Source organism: Oncorhynchus kisutch, linkage group LG30 (genome assembly GCF_002021735.2).
Source record: "Oncorhynchus kisutch isolate 150728-3 linkage group LG30, Okis_V2, whole genome shotgun sequence".
NCBI lineage: Eukaryota > Metazoa > Chordata > Actinopteri > Salmoniformes > Salmonidae > Oncorhynchus > Oncorhynchus kisutch.
In genome coordinates, this window is record NC_034203.2 from 20,345,224 (window position 1) to 20,360,396 (window position 15,173).

The 15,173-nt window shown below is 41.1% G+C and overlaps 2 protein-coding genes across 2 annotated transcripts; one reads left to right on the forward strand and one right to left on the reverse strand.

Annotated features, from left to right (window-relative positions):
- Positions 1-952: 952 nt before the first annotated feature.
- LOC109874846 (serine/threonine-protein kinase PLK3-like) lies at positions 953-8,740 on the forward strand. Its single transcript, XM_020466874.2, has 15 exons — positions 953-1,268; positions 2,148-2,255; positions 2,358-2,474; positions 2,573-2,702; positions 2,900-2,987; positions 3,088-3,183; positions 3,464-3,662; positions 4,008-4,134; positions 4,236-4,345; positions 4,881-5,004; positions 5,278-5,361; positions 5,464-5,626; positions 5,773-5,902; positions 6,132-6,242; positions 6,379-8,740. The coding sequence occupies exons 1-15, from the start codon at positions 1,062-1,064 to the stop codon at positions 6,571-6,573; spliced, it is 1,989 nt and encodes a 662-aa protein (XP_020322463.1). The 5' UTR covers positions 953-1,061; the 3' UTR covers positions 6,574-8,740.
- Positions 8,741-10,477: 1,737 nt separating this feature from the next.
- dynlt4 (dynein light chain Tctex-type 4) lies at positions 10,478-13,384 on the reverse strand. Its single transcript, XM_020467582.2, has 2 exons — positions 13,247-13,384; positions 10,478-12,484 (listed from the first exon to the last, which is right to left on the reverse strand). Exon 2 carries the CDS (start codon positions 12,470-12,472, stop codon positions 11,762-11,764), a length of 711 nt encoding a protein of 236 aa, XP_020323171.1. The 5' UTR covers positions 12,473-12,484; positions 13,247-13,384; the 3' UTR covers positions 10,478-11,761.
- Positions 13,385-15,173: the final 1,789 nt, after the last annotated feature.

Genomic DNA, 15,173 nt, shown 5'->3' on the forward strand with positions numbered 1-15,173 from the left:
AAGAGCAACATTTTACGAATAAAAATGTATTTTATCCCTAAAACAAGGGATCAGCTTTCTAGCTGCCAAACATTCTGTTTTGAACACAGCTGCTCAACATGTCAAACTGAGAAAGGATTATCCTAGGTGTTTCCAAATACTGTAGTCACCCAGCCACGGATTATTTGCCAATAGCCAATGGCTAATTGTTGAACAGGCACTGGTGAGATGATTCCCTAATCCCTGTCCCTATGAAAGAAAATGGCTTTATATGAAGGAAACCGCAGCTGCGCATGTCAGATGGATACAATTTTCACGTGTAGTTCATGCTGAAACCATTCAATGTTTACTCCACCAGATGGCATCTCGAACCACTTCCTTTCACTGTCAGACGTGAAATGAGTTGGCAGCCTCATGTTCAGCCTCGTGATAATGGCACTGAAGTCAATATGATAAAATGCTGTGGATTGATTGTTGTCTTCAGTTTTTTAAAGAAACATCTATTACAGTAATTTAATTTCCAAAATACAGGTTACATATTTCTATTTCTAAGACAAAATCCTACTAATAAGAGAATAAATGAATACATATTTATTTCATCTTGGTATATAGAATATCATGTTGATAGAGCATAAGTGTAATGTGCTTTGATAGAGTTATGTGTTTCTCTGATAATACCATTTTTAAAATATATTTAAAAAAATTTAAGAGTGGTTCAAAACCTCCATGCCTAAAACAAAATCCCCTCATTCAACAGCAGTTGAATCAATGCAGTCACGTGACTGGGTGCATTGTTCATTCGTTCATTCAGTATTTCACGCACATATGAAAAGCACATTTAAGCACACGAATAATTTAAATCATCTTTGATTGAGAAGTATTTCGAGCAAATAGGATTGGTTCATTTCAGTAATGCACCACCTATTCACCCGCCCTCCATGACGTCAGGGATAGTTTATATAGTTGAGGAATTTTCTGCGCGGTCATGTCAGATGGATACGAATTGGGTTTGAGGACACGACTCCGCTGAAAGGATCAATCGTTGAATCAGAGGATTGTTGGAAAATATTTATTTTGGATGAATGGATACCCCATGTTTCGCCACCTCTCAGGGTAGTTCATGTCTCACGATGAATCCGAATCTATTCAAACCTTGTCCAGAACGTGAAGTTATTCCTCCTACTAAACCGAACAGGACTAAATCAGAACAAATCAAACCAGAACTCGCCCAGGTGGTGACAGATTCCAAGACAGGGAAGTCTTACAGCAAAGGAAAGCTTCTGGGAAAGGTATATCAATTTGCTCTATGGATTATGTATCTCACCGAATTCAGTTGTTTGTACACAATTCTGGTGACGATGTGGTCGGATGGTAGTAGTCTAAAGAAATTGGAGATTGCCGCGTCAGTGTTACGTTGTCAGTTTTCATTCATTGACATGATTTGTTCACGGTTAGGTCGCATGTTCTACAAAGTTACACGTTAGTCACAGGTGAATGTTGCGGGATAATAACCTCGTGCGGTGTTGGATATGACTAACTTTATCCTAGTTTCTCTCACGACGAGTCTAGGGAGATGTGCATTAATCTAGTCTACTATCCCAAATATCGATGTTTATGTATTATCTCTTGTGACTGAGGTGGTGGAAATTGGCACATTGGCTAATCTTAACCAGCCACTGTTCAAATACCACCCGTCATGAGTCTAGACTACATTATTTTGCCAGTGCAATAATGTATTCTAACGCCCTACTTGTCACTGGTCAGTCATTTGTTGATAGAATGTATACATTCTAAGTGTATATATTCTAACTGTATCAACACAAGCGCGGTGTCACTGTCTAAACATCGTTGCCTCAGTCTTTGCTGCTGCATGTGAGAAAGAAATCATTGTTAATGATTATGTGGCGTTACCCTAAATATAATAATTTCATTTAATTTTAAATTAAATGTGTTTAACACAGGTACTAATAAATATCGAATGTATTTGATGAAAGGAAAGCGTCACAATTCTGTACGAGGTATATGGTTGGAACATACGTCATTGGATATAGAATACAAACAAGCAGCCTAGTGTTGAATGGCAGCCAAACCAACATTGTGAAAACCCAATTAATGTTATTTTATGGCTAGAAAATTGTCTGATGCTGATTTGTTGTGTTTCTTCTAAGGGTGGCTTTGCACGATGCTATGAAATGACAGACCTTTCTAACAAGAAAATGTATGCTGTAAAGGTGATACCACAGAGCAGGGTGTCAAAACCTCATCAGAGAGAGAAGGTAAGGAAACATTTGAATGTAGATCTACAGATGAACTGTTTTCCAAAGTGGTCTCTCTTCCTATTTATATTCTGGTTAACAGTTTCATAATTTTTCTGTCAGATAACAAATGAAATCGAGCTTCACAAAACCCTTCATCACAAGCATGTGGTCAAGTTCTCCCATCATTTTGAAGACCAAGACAACATCTATATTTTCCTTGAACTCTGCAGTAGAAAGGTGAGCTGTGCTGCTGCTTTCTGTTATGGTACAGCGTGTGCAGGCATTCTGAAGGGTGCTTGCTGGGTACTGACAGAATTCTCACCTTGTCTTCGCAGTCCCTGGCACACATTTGGAAAGCAAGACACACACTGACAGACCCAGAAGTGCGGTACTACCTCCGGCAGATCATTTCTGGGCTGAAGTACCTTCACAATAGGGGCATCCTTCACAGGGATCTCAAATTAGGTATGTAGAGTGATTTGTCAAACATCATATTATTTTACCACCATGTCTCATTCAGTTCAGCCATTTAGAAAATGTCAATGGTATTTTTAGAATTTCCTATTTGGTTGTAGTTTTATGTCAAGCCATTTCAGGTGTGTGCCTATTCCTCGTGGGAGGCCTAGGGGGGGAAAGGAATTTGACAAATGTTGCTCTTGCAGGGAATTTCTTTGTGAATGAGAACATGGAGTTGCGGTTAGGGGACTTCGGCCTGGCAGCAAAGTTGGAACCAGTTGAGCAGAGGAAGAAGTAAGTCAACTGATGGAATATCTCCTTTGGCTGGGAAGGAAAAAATAATATTCCAGCAATCTGAGGTGAACACCTCTAACGCAAACCTGTTTCTCCTCAGAACTATATGTGGAACACCTAACTACCTTGCACCTGAGGTATTGAACAGGCAGGGCCATGGAACAGAGTCTGACATCTGGTCACTAGGTTGTGTAATGTAAGTATACTTAAAATGGTGGTTTTGTGGTGTCTGAGCTACGTTGTATTTGACTTGGCGCATACTTGCTGTTGACTGTGATCTACAGCTCATACTTGGCGCTTGAACGTTTAAAGCATGTACAGAATTTCACATATGCAAAAAGTTGTTTTATAGTTATGAGGTAGGCCATTACTAAGCTAGTTTAGGCTTGTATAACCTTACTCAAATTAAGCATATTTCAACAGTTGAACTCAATTGGCATTTGGGAGACTTACGGATTAGTCTTGTCTTTAACCAGGTACACGCTGATGTGCGGGAACCCTCCCTTTGAAACCCTTGATCTGAAAGAGACGTACAAGTGTATAAAGGAAGTGAAATACAACCTGCCCTCAACCCTGTCTCCTGCTGCTCAGAAACTCATCTCTGGCATTCTGCAGAAGAACCCCAGCGACCGCCTCACACTGGACCAAATCCTCAACCACCAATTCTTCACAAAAGTATGTCACCTATGCCCTGGAATTAGGCTAGAACTTATAGCAGCAATTCCTATAGCTTTTTTACGTATTGGATTACATTTTTAGTCTAATCAGCCTTGATTTGTGTTTTGAGTGACTTTCTAATTGGTTTATGCTTCTTGATCTTGGGATGACATTTGGGTACAATTAGAGGCCTCAGCCTTGGCTATAAAGTGTACTTTCTAAATACCAACACTGAATAATAGCACATGGCCACTGACTGAAGAGATCTCGACAGGATGTCAGTATTCATTGTGCTAAGTGTTTGATTTTGAAGTGCCGACCTTGCATTTTCCCTGTCCTAAACCTCTTCTCTCCCTCTTATAGGCTTTCACCCCAGACAAGCTTCCTCCCAGCAGCTGTGTGACAGTGCCAGAGCTCAACCTGCCCAGCCCTGCCAAGAAGTTTTTCACCAAGATGGCCAAGAGTCTTTTTGGAAAGAGAAAATCCAAAGGTAAGCATTGTGGCAAGTCATGACTGACCTTCAAAAGGCTGCAGCTTAACCCCAGGATTAATCTTAGAATCAGAGTTTAATTGAACATGTTTGTTTTATAGTGGATAACAGCCATTGTGAAGAGCGGGAGAGCATCTCCAAGCTTGTGTCTGGCATCGTCAAATGCTCCATTAGTCGCCAGATAAGCTATAAAACAGTTGGAGCCAATGAGGTATGTACTTTGCACATGACAACACATGGTACCGCAAATGTTTTTCTGTAGTATAGGCTAGATAGTTTATAGCATAGGCTAGACATGTTTAATTACTTTAAGTATGCAGCCATTTTGCACTTCCTCTTGTTAGCTGAGATGCATTAGCTGAGGACCGAGCTCAGCAAGGGACTGTTATGGGGTTGCTATAGTAGTAAATCGCTCAGAATAGTTTTCTACTGTACTTAGCAGAATACCATTTTAGCCAGAAGACATATGGCGAGACTGGATGATGGCTTGATTGAACACATTTAAAATAAAATAAAATAAACAGGCCTGTGGAATAGAATGAATGTGCAGCAGTATATTACACTGCTAATCCTTGTTCTCACAGCCCCCTGACATCTGTTTCCCTAGCGGTGCTCTGATTCAGTACAACTGCATTTGATTCATGTGCCATTCTTTGCTTTTTGGGTCAGATTTAAAACTCTTGTAAGGAAGGAAAACCAGTCTTTGTTTGTTTTCTGATGCTCATGAAAGATGTTTCCTGTTTCAGCCTCCCACTCCCACAAAAGGCCAGCAAGTCAGCTCTGGTCCGCTGGATACTCCAGCTGAGGAAGAGTCCAGGAAGTCCGCAGCATCAGGCTCCTTTAAAGGCACGGTGGCCAGCAGCACAGAACGTAAGTCGCTACTCTGGCTGTTTGATTTAACACCAATCAGCAGTTTTACTGAACATGATCAATGCTTTAAATATAGATTATTGTTTCCATACCTATACTGTTCAATAACTGTGAAACAGCCTTTCACTTGTCTTTTTTGGTGTATCCAAATTGATCGCTTTTGAAGTGGCTTGAATGCATTGATCGTTTCATATCTTAGCTCATGGACCTGATAAGTGGTTGAGTCAGACTGTTGGTGGTGGTAAATTAAACCTCACCCTCATTTCTCTCCAGCATGTGAAGATGGCATTACCCCTGCTGCTATAGCGGAGTCAGCCATGAAGGTCCTCAACAGCTGTTTGTCTGCCATGCCTGCAGGTGAGCTTTCAGCCCCTCTGCAAGCTAGTATACAGTATGTTTAAATGGTTATACTGAAATTCTCGTAACTAGCCTTTTCTTAATAAGTATTTTCCTCTCCAGCTACAAGAAATCCACCTTGTCTCTCCAGACCCAAATCATTTATCTGGGTCACAAAATGGGTTGATTATTCCAATAAATATGGCTTTGGCTACCAGCTCTCAAATCAAGACATTGGTGTGCTCTTCAACGAGGGGACACACTTGAGTCTGTGTGATCAGCGCAAGTAAGAGCCCTTCAACTAATTGAGTAATATTCAAGCAGTTATTATCCTTATTTTAATGCTTTGAACAAACCCTACTTGTGCTCATTTTGTAGCCTTTTGATTGTTTCAAACCCTTGTCTAATGTATCTCCATTGTCTTCTCCATAGGACTGTGCACTACTGCATGACCAACAACAAACACTTCACCTTCCAGGCCAGTGCTTTACCAGAGCAGCTCTGCAGCCAGAAGCAGATTGTGGAGCTTATGGCCAACTACATGGAACAGAACCTCATGGAGGTAAGGCATTGGAGAAGGAAGTTATAGGTTTCCTCCCAAATGGTACCCTGTTTCATTAGTACTCTACTTTTGACCAAAGACCTATGAGCCCTGGTCAAGAGTAGTGCATTGCATGGTGAGTTGGTTACCATTTGAAACTCGGACAGTCATTTTATCTCATCAGAGTATCAGTAATCAGCTTGCAGTTTGCTTATCTAAGTGAGATTTTAATGTAATTTCTCTTTTCCAGGGTGGAGACCTCCACTGTGAAGAACAGCCTCCCTCCCAGCCACCTCTCCTTCTACAGTGGGTGAAGACCGACCATGCTCTGGTGATGCTCTTCAACAACGGTACTCTGCAGGTAAGACTGACTGCAACACTTCTGTGCTTTGCATAGCACAATTTAACTGCAGCACTCTGTTATACACCACTCACTGTAATTATATTGTACAAAATTCCCTTTGTCTTATTGTGTGTTTACCATCCTTTTCTCACAGGTGAATTTCTACACTGACCACACCAAGATCATCCTGTGCAAGTCTTCTGGCTCTTACCTACTGACCTACATCAGCCGAGAGCGGGTGTCCTACACCTACCTCCTGAGCATGCTGTCAGAGATGGGCTGTTCTGCCGAGCTGCGGCACCGCATGCGTTACGTGGTCCAGCTACTCGAACACCACGCGGATTCATAATGGACTCCTTCCTCACAGCTCCAGAGTATGGTGAAGTTTCCCGTAAATGCTGATCTAGGGTCAGATTTGAATTCCCCCATGGTGAAGGTTAGAATTGGGGAGGGGAAGCTGATCCTGGATGACCTAGGGAAAACTTCACCCCAGTGCCATAACGCCTGGCTCTATCCACAAGCCTCAGCCAATCAACCCGCTGCTTTCTACTTCCACTGGGAGTAAATAACCAGGAGGCTCTTAATTCAGGGAGTCTCCTATCTTCGGCTAGTGTCTGGCCTCTTTGGACTATGGTGCACATCTATCTTTTTCAGTTATTCTTTTTGGATGCAGCCTGACAACAGTAACACACTACTGGCTTGACTCACTTCATGCGCACAAACAACCTGACCCTGTTCTCTGAGTAGATGCTCAGACTTGATTCTGAAAATGGCAGCCTGGGATCACAAGCTGCCTAGTGACCAGCCCCATTGTGGTTGAAAAGCTGTGTGAAAAGGGGCTCTTCTGCTTTTCATGCTTTGACTTCACTTGCCTTTTATGATAATTGAACTTCACTAATTGGTACACAATGGCATAAGGAGGGCAGTGAGTGACACTATTTGCACAATCTCTTATTATATTTCTTTGGATTGGCAGTAATTTTACCACAAGTTGCTGAATTTATGTTCAGTTTTTAGCTATAGATACCAAAAGGTAATTATTTTAACCTTAACTGGTTCATGTGCAACTCATGCCAGCATTGCCCAAAAATATTTTTGGCATGTTCTGGTAATTCTTACATATACGTTATTGGGCAGAAGTAAATTTGACCATGTTTTTACGTCTATGAAAAGTTTCACAAATTAGTTGCTTTTTTTAGACCTATACATGCCTCTTGTAAGACCCTATGATCTGTGAACTCTACATGATATAGACAATGTCTTTGTTTCATTCTCCTTAGTTTGCTCTAAAATATGGAATATCTCGATTCTGGAAAAAAAATATCACTTCATGTTTGAGACATTTAGCATTATCTCAAAGTACCTGTTTTGATTTAGCTTATTTTTAGACATTGTTTGGAACCAAATACTCTTCAAACAAATCACACTTCCAGTGGGCTCTTGTACTTTTAAGGAAATTACATGGGTCATTATACCAACCACAGCCCTCCTTTTTAGGATTGCACATTCAACAAATCACCATTCACTGTTTAGGTGGTGCTCATAAAATTGATATCTTCAGAATTACTAGACCACACAGTGAAATTTTGATAGACTTGTATGTGGTGTGTTTTGTTCCAAACGTGGTATTAAAATTAACAAAAACAGTGCTTTGAGAGATTCATACTAATATTTTTTATGTGGAAGTGTTTCAAAATGTTGAAGTGTTAGCGCACAATAAGGAGTAACGACACCAAGATGTCTATCATGTCCGGATCATAAGATCTTGCAGGAGGCATGTGTATAGGTCTACAAATGGCCACTTTCATCAGGATTTTCTGAAGTTGTAAATGTAAAACATCCTTTTGCCCAATGAGGTCTCTGAGAAGTGCCAGAACAATATGAGATCAAAAATATGTTTTGTCTTATGTTGCCGTGGAATCGCCCTAATATAGTCTTTTTTTTCTGTGTTCAGGAGTGAATGTGTGCACTCCAGTTGAAATTGGCTTAGCTAAATTGCATTGCTGTTTGGCAAAAGGGATAAAGTGCCTTTTTGAGAATTCTGTATTGTGCAATAACAGCCCTTTTGAATGTCAGGTTGTGGTGTCATGGGAAATGGGCAATGGCGGCAAATACTTTTTTACATGGAATTGGTTCAATTAAAATGAAGCACTAGTCTCAGTACCTGGTATAAGCGTTTGGTAAAATGGTATGATAAACCTGTATCAATATGTAAAATTCCGTTTCGTCATACTGTACTCATCCCTCTTTGGTTTACCTTGCTGGCCGTGTCTGCCAAGAGTTGTATCCTTAAACTGTGACCCATGAGTGCAAGTATTATACAACTTCCGGGTAATGTCTTTTCAAAAATACAACATTGTGAAAGCATCTGCTTTTTCAGAAGAACCTTTATTTTTTTGACAAATGTTGTCTATTTATTTTATTTATTGTGTAATTCTATGGTCTTGACATGTGATATGATCATGTACTGTATTTGGGCGAATGGAGGAAAATAAAGTTTATGGTAATCACATTGATCATTTTGAATTCTTTGACAATTGCCCGATCCATCAAAATACAGTTGAAGCTTTTTGTCCCATTAGCTTAACATTCGTAAGCACATTTGGCAATGGTGTTGAAATACAAAATTAATTCTCAAACTTGTCTTTGCCATACACCAGAGTTGACATATTCTGTCCCTAGGAACTAGGACTTTATCAGTGTTCATCCAGGTGGACTACCTAATTATAAGCAGAAATTTGGCTCTACACTGAACAAAAATATAAAGGTAACAATTTCAAAGATTTTACTGAGTTCAGAGAATCTGTCTTGTGAATTTTGTTAGGCCCTAATCTACAGCTTGCACAAGACTGGAAATACAGATGGGTATCTGGTCACAGTTGAAGTCAGCAGTTTGCATACACCTAGGTCGGAGTCATTAACTGGTTTTTCAACCCCTCCACAATTTTCTTGAACTGTAGTTTTGGCAAGTCTGTTAGGACATTTACTTTGCATGACGCAAGGAATTTTTCAATTGTTTAGACAGTGAAATAATCTATCACAATTAGTGGGTCATACATTTACATACACTAAATTGACTGCCTTTAAAAAGCTTGGAAAATTCCAGAAAATTGTCGTGGCTTAAGCTTCTGAAAGGCTAATTCATATTAGAGTCAATTGGAGGTGTACCTGTGAATGTATTTTAAGGCCTACCTTCAAACTCAGTGCCTTTATGCTTGACATGGGAGAATCAAACGAAATCTGCTAAGACCTCAGGGGGGAAAAAAATAAATGTTGACCTCCAAGTCTGATTCATCCTTGGGAGAAAATTCCAAATGCCCGAAGGTACCACGTTCATCTGTACAAACAATAGTATGCAAGTATAAACACCATGGGAACACGCAGCCATTCATACCACTCAGGAATATGTTTTCTGTCTCCTAGAGAATGTATTTTGATGTGAAGAAAAGTGCAAATAAATCCCAGAACAACAGCAAAGGACCTTGTGAAAATGCTGGAGGAAACAGGTACAAAAGTATCTATATCCACAGTAAAAACGAGTCCAATATCGACATTACCTGAAAGGCTGCTCAGCAAGGAAGAAGTCGCTGCTCCAAAACTGACATAAAAAAGCCAGACAATGGTTTGCAATTGCACATCGGGACAAAGATCGTACCTTTTGGAGAAATGTCCTCTGATCTGATGAAACAAAAATAGAACTGTTTGGCCATATTGACCATCGTTATGTTTGAAGGAAAAATGAGGCTTGCAACCCGGAGAACACCATCCCAACCCTGAAGCACGGGGGTGGCAGCAACATGTTGTGGGGGTGCTTTGCTGCAGGAGGGACTGGTATACTTCACAAAATAGTAGGCATCATGAGGGGAAATTATGTGAATATATTGAAGCAACATCTCAAGACATCAGTCAGGAAGTTAAGGCTTGGTCGCAAATGGCAAAATGGCTTAAGGACAACAAAGTCAAGGTATTAGAGTGGCCATCACAAAGCCCTGACCTCAATCTTATTGAAATTTTGTGGGCATAACTGAAAAAGCGTATGCGAGCAAGGAGGCCTACAAACCTGACTCAGTTGCACCAACTCTGTCAGGAGGAATGGGGCAAAATTCACCAAATTTATTGTGTGAAACTTGTGGAAGGCTACCCGAAACATTTGACCCCAAGTTAAACAATCTAAAGGCAATGCTACCAAATACTAATTGAGTGTATGTAAACTTCTGACCCACTAGGAATGTGATGAAAGAAATAAAAGCTGAAATTAATCATTCTCTTTATTATTATTCTGACATTTCACATTCTTAAAATAAAGTAGTGATCCTAACTGATCTAAGACAGGGAATTCTTACTTGGATTAAATGTCAGGAATTGTGAAAAACTGAGTTCAAATGTATTTACTAAGGTGTATGTAAACTTCTGACTTCAATTGTACCTTTAAAATAAAAAACATAAAAGTAGGGGTGCAAATCAGAGAACCAGTCAGTTTCTGGTGTGACCATTTGCCTCATGCCGCATGACACATCTAATTCGCATAGAGTGGATCAGGCTGTTTGTGGCCTGTGGAATGGTGTCCTGTTCCTTTTCAATGGCTGTGCAAGGTTGCTGGATATTGGCGGGACCTGGAACACATACACGTCAATCCAGAGCGTCCCAAACATGCTCAATTGTTGACATGTTTGGTGATTATGGAGGCTGTGGAAGAATAGACATTTTCAGCTTCCAGGAATTTTGAATATATCCTTGCGACATGGAACAGTGCATTATCATGCTGAATCATGAAGTGATGGCAGATGAATGGCACGACAATGGGCCTCGATCTTGTCATGGTATCTCTGTGCATTCAAATTGCAATTGATAAAATGCAATTTTGTTCGTTGTCCGTAGCTTATGCCTGCCCATAACATAACCCCACCGCCACCATGGTACACTCTGTTCACAATGTTGACATCTGCAAACTGCTCGCTCACAGGAAGCCATACACACTGCCATTTGCCCGGTACAGTTGAAACCAGGATTCATTGGTGAAGAGCACCCTTCCCCAGCGTGCTAGTGGCCATCGAAGGTCAGCATTTGCCCACTGTAGTCGGTTACTACGCCGAACACGTAGATGAGCTTTCCTGAGACAATTTCTGACAGTTACTTTAAAATGTTTCTGGAGGCTTGTGAAATAAACATCAAATTCTCTGGCAACAGTTCTGGTGGACATTCCTGTAGTCAGCATGCCAATTGCGCTCTCCCTCAACTTGAGACGTGAGAAAACGTTTAGTGGCCTTTTTTTGTCCCCAGGACAAGGTTCACCTGAGTAACAATCATGCTTTTTAATCTGCTTCTTGATATGCCACACCTATCAGGTGGATGGATTAACTTGGCAAATGCTCACAATGATATCAACAAATTTGTGCACAAAATTTGAGAGAAATAAACTTTTTGTGCCTATGGACCATTTCTGGGAGCTTTTGTTTCAGCTCATGAATCATGGGACCATCACTTTACATGTTGCATTTATATTTTTGTTCACTATAGTTGTTGCCAGTGCATATGACTCACTCACAATAAACTCCATGGACTATGACCAACGTGAAAAGGGAATGGTTTTGGAACATGGCAACTGCAAAGTCGTCATGTTGCGAGTCCCAAAGACAGCGACTGGCCACTCGTAGACCCTGGTTCCTGTTCTGCCCCACCACCACCTGACACACCAGCTTGTACCGCGGAGGACTCATCTCTTTCACTTTGCTCTTCACCATGTCTGACAGAATCTGGCTAAGATGGCTGCCTGAGGCAGCGTTATAGCTGGCCCCATCCAGATAACTATCCAGCATGGCTTGCACAAGCTTCTGGACCTTACTGGCTTTAAAAAGACATCCCTTCTCTGGTTCAGTCTTATAGGTGTTCTCTAGCTGGACAGGCTGATGGAGGGGCAACCCAGAGAAACTGGCCCGACTGCCCTGAAGCCAACCGCCAAAAGAAAAACGCTTGGTCAGGGCGACCAAGTCCCGGCGTATGAAAGGGGAGTTTGGGTTGCTGATATTGGGCCTCCTGGATGAGGACTCAATAGGGAGGAAACCCCTTGGGAGTAGAAGAGGGTACCGGGGATGCTGCTGCTGCTGTTGGTCCCTAGAAAGGGAGCTGCGGAGGGTGGAGATGGAGCCTTGGCGGCTCTGGCGAAGCTTCCGGGAGCCCCATGGTTCCATGGCCTGCTGGTTACACTGAGCCAGAATCTCCTGGGAGAGAGGGGGCTGCTGGGTCGTCATTTCGAGCCAAACCTGAAAGTTGAGGGCACTGTACTGTTCAAGGATGCAGTTGCTTGCCGGTGCATTCATTTAATCACATTCATTTGTGTCACTGTTATTTGCCAGAGGAATCAATCAGTCCTGAACTATGGATTTTCAGAGTGCTGCCCTAAGTCTTGTCTATCATATTAGTAAACATCTCCCTTTCTGCATGTGGAGAATAAAAATCTCCTTTACATTAAATGTAAATAAGACACAAAGAACAGCATTTCACCAGTTCTTTCTGAATGAACATAATCCACAGCATTTTGGTTCACATCACTGTATGTCCTAAATTTAACCACGTTGCTAATTCCATCCACCCCTAATACCCCCATGAGAGTTCCTATCAGCATGATGGCTAAAATACCTTCATTTACAATTTCCACTTGTGCTTATCAGTAGCTTTAAATAACATCTTTAAAACTATGTATGTGAGATTAAGGTCAACTATTCAAAGGACAAGCTCTGAAGCATACAATAGTAGGTCAGAAAATGTGCTCTTTAAACAAACCAAAGGGAAATCATTTTGACATATACTATGATTTCATGGGGAAGTTATGTTTCCTTAAAAAACTAGTTATGTTGCATGTGTCACACTATATACAATCCAATTATGTTGCTTACAACCTTCCCCTTTTTCAAATGAGTCAATCATGCTGCCAGTTGCAAACATTAGCTTTACCACACCCCGAAAAATAACAAAATACTGTGACCACAACCAGTAACAACAGTAAAATATAAGTATAACCTTACCTTTTAAAATCACCGGAGAGACTACTGTATGATGATCAACTCTCCCGCAAAAGCTTTGTGACTCAGACACTGCTTTGTGACTCCTCTGCATGCTAAGGAAAGTTATCAGGCGAACACTGGCCAACCCACCAACAGGAGTTTTACTAGTTTGGGTTCTCAGCAAGCCACTGTGGGTAAATTATTGGCTAGAAGGCCAGTGCAGGTCAGCAACTACAACAGGCTGAGAGCTAAGCAATCATTCCCTGGGAGAGATGTGCAGTCTCTGGCTTACTGCCACGTCCTCTGCTGTTGTCATGGCAAATTGTTTTCTTCAACCTGAACAGTGACCTTCTGAATCAATGGGCTTGTCTGTGTTTGCTGTCTTTGGAATCATTCGATTAAGCAATCGAAATACGAATGGATGAATATGACAGTGTCAACAAATTCAATAGTGAAAAGGATCAGTCATTTCATGTGGGTATTTCATTACTATATTACCAATGGCATTGGTGTTGGAGACACCATTAGCATTGGACAATTTGATTCTGAGTTCCATGCATGATTGACAGGTGTCCTTCCCTATAATACCATGGCTTTGGACTCATAAAACACAACACAAAATGTGCATGTAAGAATGTAGATGCAAGCATGTATGCATATAAGATCATTTGGGTTGGCCACAAGGGCGATGCAGTACACACAGATTAACAGAGACAAATGGAAGATAGTTTGTATGATGTGGACTGGGAATCCAGCTAACTCTGGAGTATCTCTCTCTTGATTGCAAGTCCTAAAAGACGTCCAAGCATCTGAACTGGGGCACTAGCAGGTGGTCATCAAAAGGCATCTGGCACCCATGAAGAGAGTGACAGCTAAATGTGCCATTCCAAATGCTTAATGGCAACGTGGCTTTAGCTTTTCATTTCAGGGCATTCAGAATTATGCAACAGTGCGAATGAGAAAATGTTTTCCTCTAACCAAAAATATCCCCAAAGCATGAGACTAATTGTGCCATCCATCTGTTTGTGCCTAGGGTGTTTAACATTCTGACGTCAGAGGAAGAGTAGAAGGGCAGAGGCACTAATGAGCAGAGCACCGTCTAATTCATTTTCCTAATTAACAATGCTATCTTCTCACAGTCGCAGGTACTATACTGTGCTGTACCACCTCCTTCCTGTTTTCATGACTACAGAATAGACCCCTGAAGGTATGAAGGGATGATTCAGGGATATGCTATGTCTTACAGTATCATCTTCAGATGGAAATTGAGGGTGTCTGCTGAGAACCTGTCATATTCTTGCCTTAATTCTCTCTCTCTCTCTCTCTCTCTCTCTCTCTCATTTAAAAAGATCAGGTTATCATCCTAACAGTGAGGTGGTTATGGAGCTATACCTGTAACATTGGCAAGCCTGGGCATGTCTGTCGGTGGAAGCTAATAGAGATCAATAACTCTGGAGTTGAACAAGCAGATGGGAGAGGTTGATGACTTCTCCTTTGAAGGGAAAATATGTTTATAGTTACGGGAACTTTTCTGTTAGACGTTGAAGACTTTCTAAGGTGGGGGTTTGTTTGCTTTTGCCTTGATTGAAAAGAGGGACATTTTTAAAAAAAAGTTTGTTTTGTTACAGTTTAAGAGCAATCTATTTGATGGAGTGGGATCTATTTGATGGAGTGGGATTTAAGTCGCCTGTAATCCAAACTGATATGTGTAGTACTAGTCTGGTTTAACCAGGCTAGAAGAAAAGAGGTATTGGCTCCGACCACTTCAGTCATATTGATATGTTTCAATGGCCCATTTGACCGTAAACAAGCAGCCTGTAATGACATAGAATCACCAGCCAGCCCTGTGTCACTAACAATAGACCCTTAGATTGTTCAGAAATGAGGTTGAAACCTTCATCTAATCCTGATGGATCAGTATATTAGTGTTCTTTCCACCTTTTCATTC

What these genes read in the sequence shown, in the direction of transcription:
- LOC109874846 (XM_020466874.2), top strand. Translation starts at nt 1,062, where the DNA reads ATGGATACCCCATGTTTCGCCACCTCTCAGGGTAGTTCATGTCTCACG. An exon ending in AACCTCATCAGAGAGAGAAG is followed by an intron (nt 2,256 to 2,357) that starts GTAAGGAAACAT and finishes TTTTTCTGTCAG; the next exon opens with ATAACAAATGAAATCGAGCT. An exon ending in ACCACCAATTCTTCACAAAA is followed by an intron (nt 3,663 to 4,007) that starts GTATGTCACCTA and finishes TCCCTCTTATAG; the next exon opens with GCTTTCACCCCAGACAAGCT.
- dynlt4 (XM_020467582.2), bottom strand. Translation starts at nt 12,472, where the DNA reads ATGACGACCCAGCAGCCCCCTCTCTCCCAGGAGATTCTGGCTCAGTGT.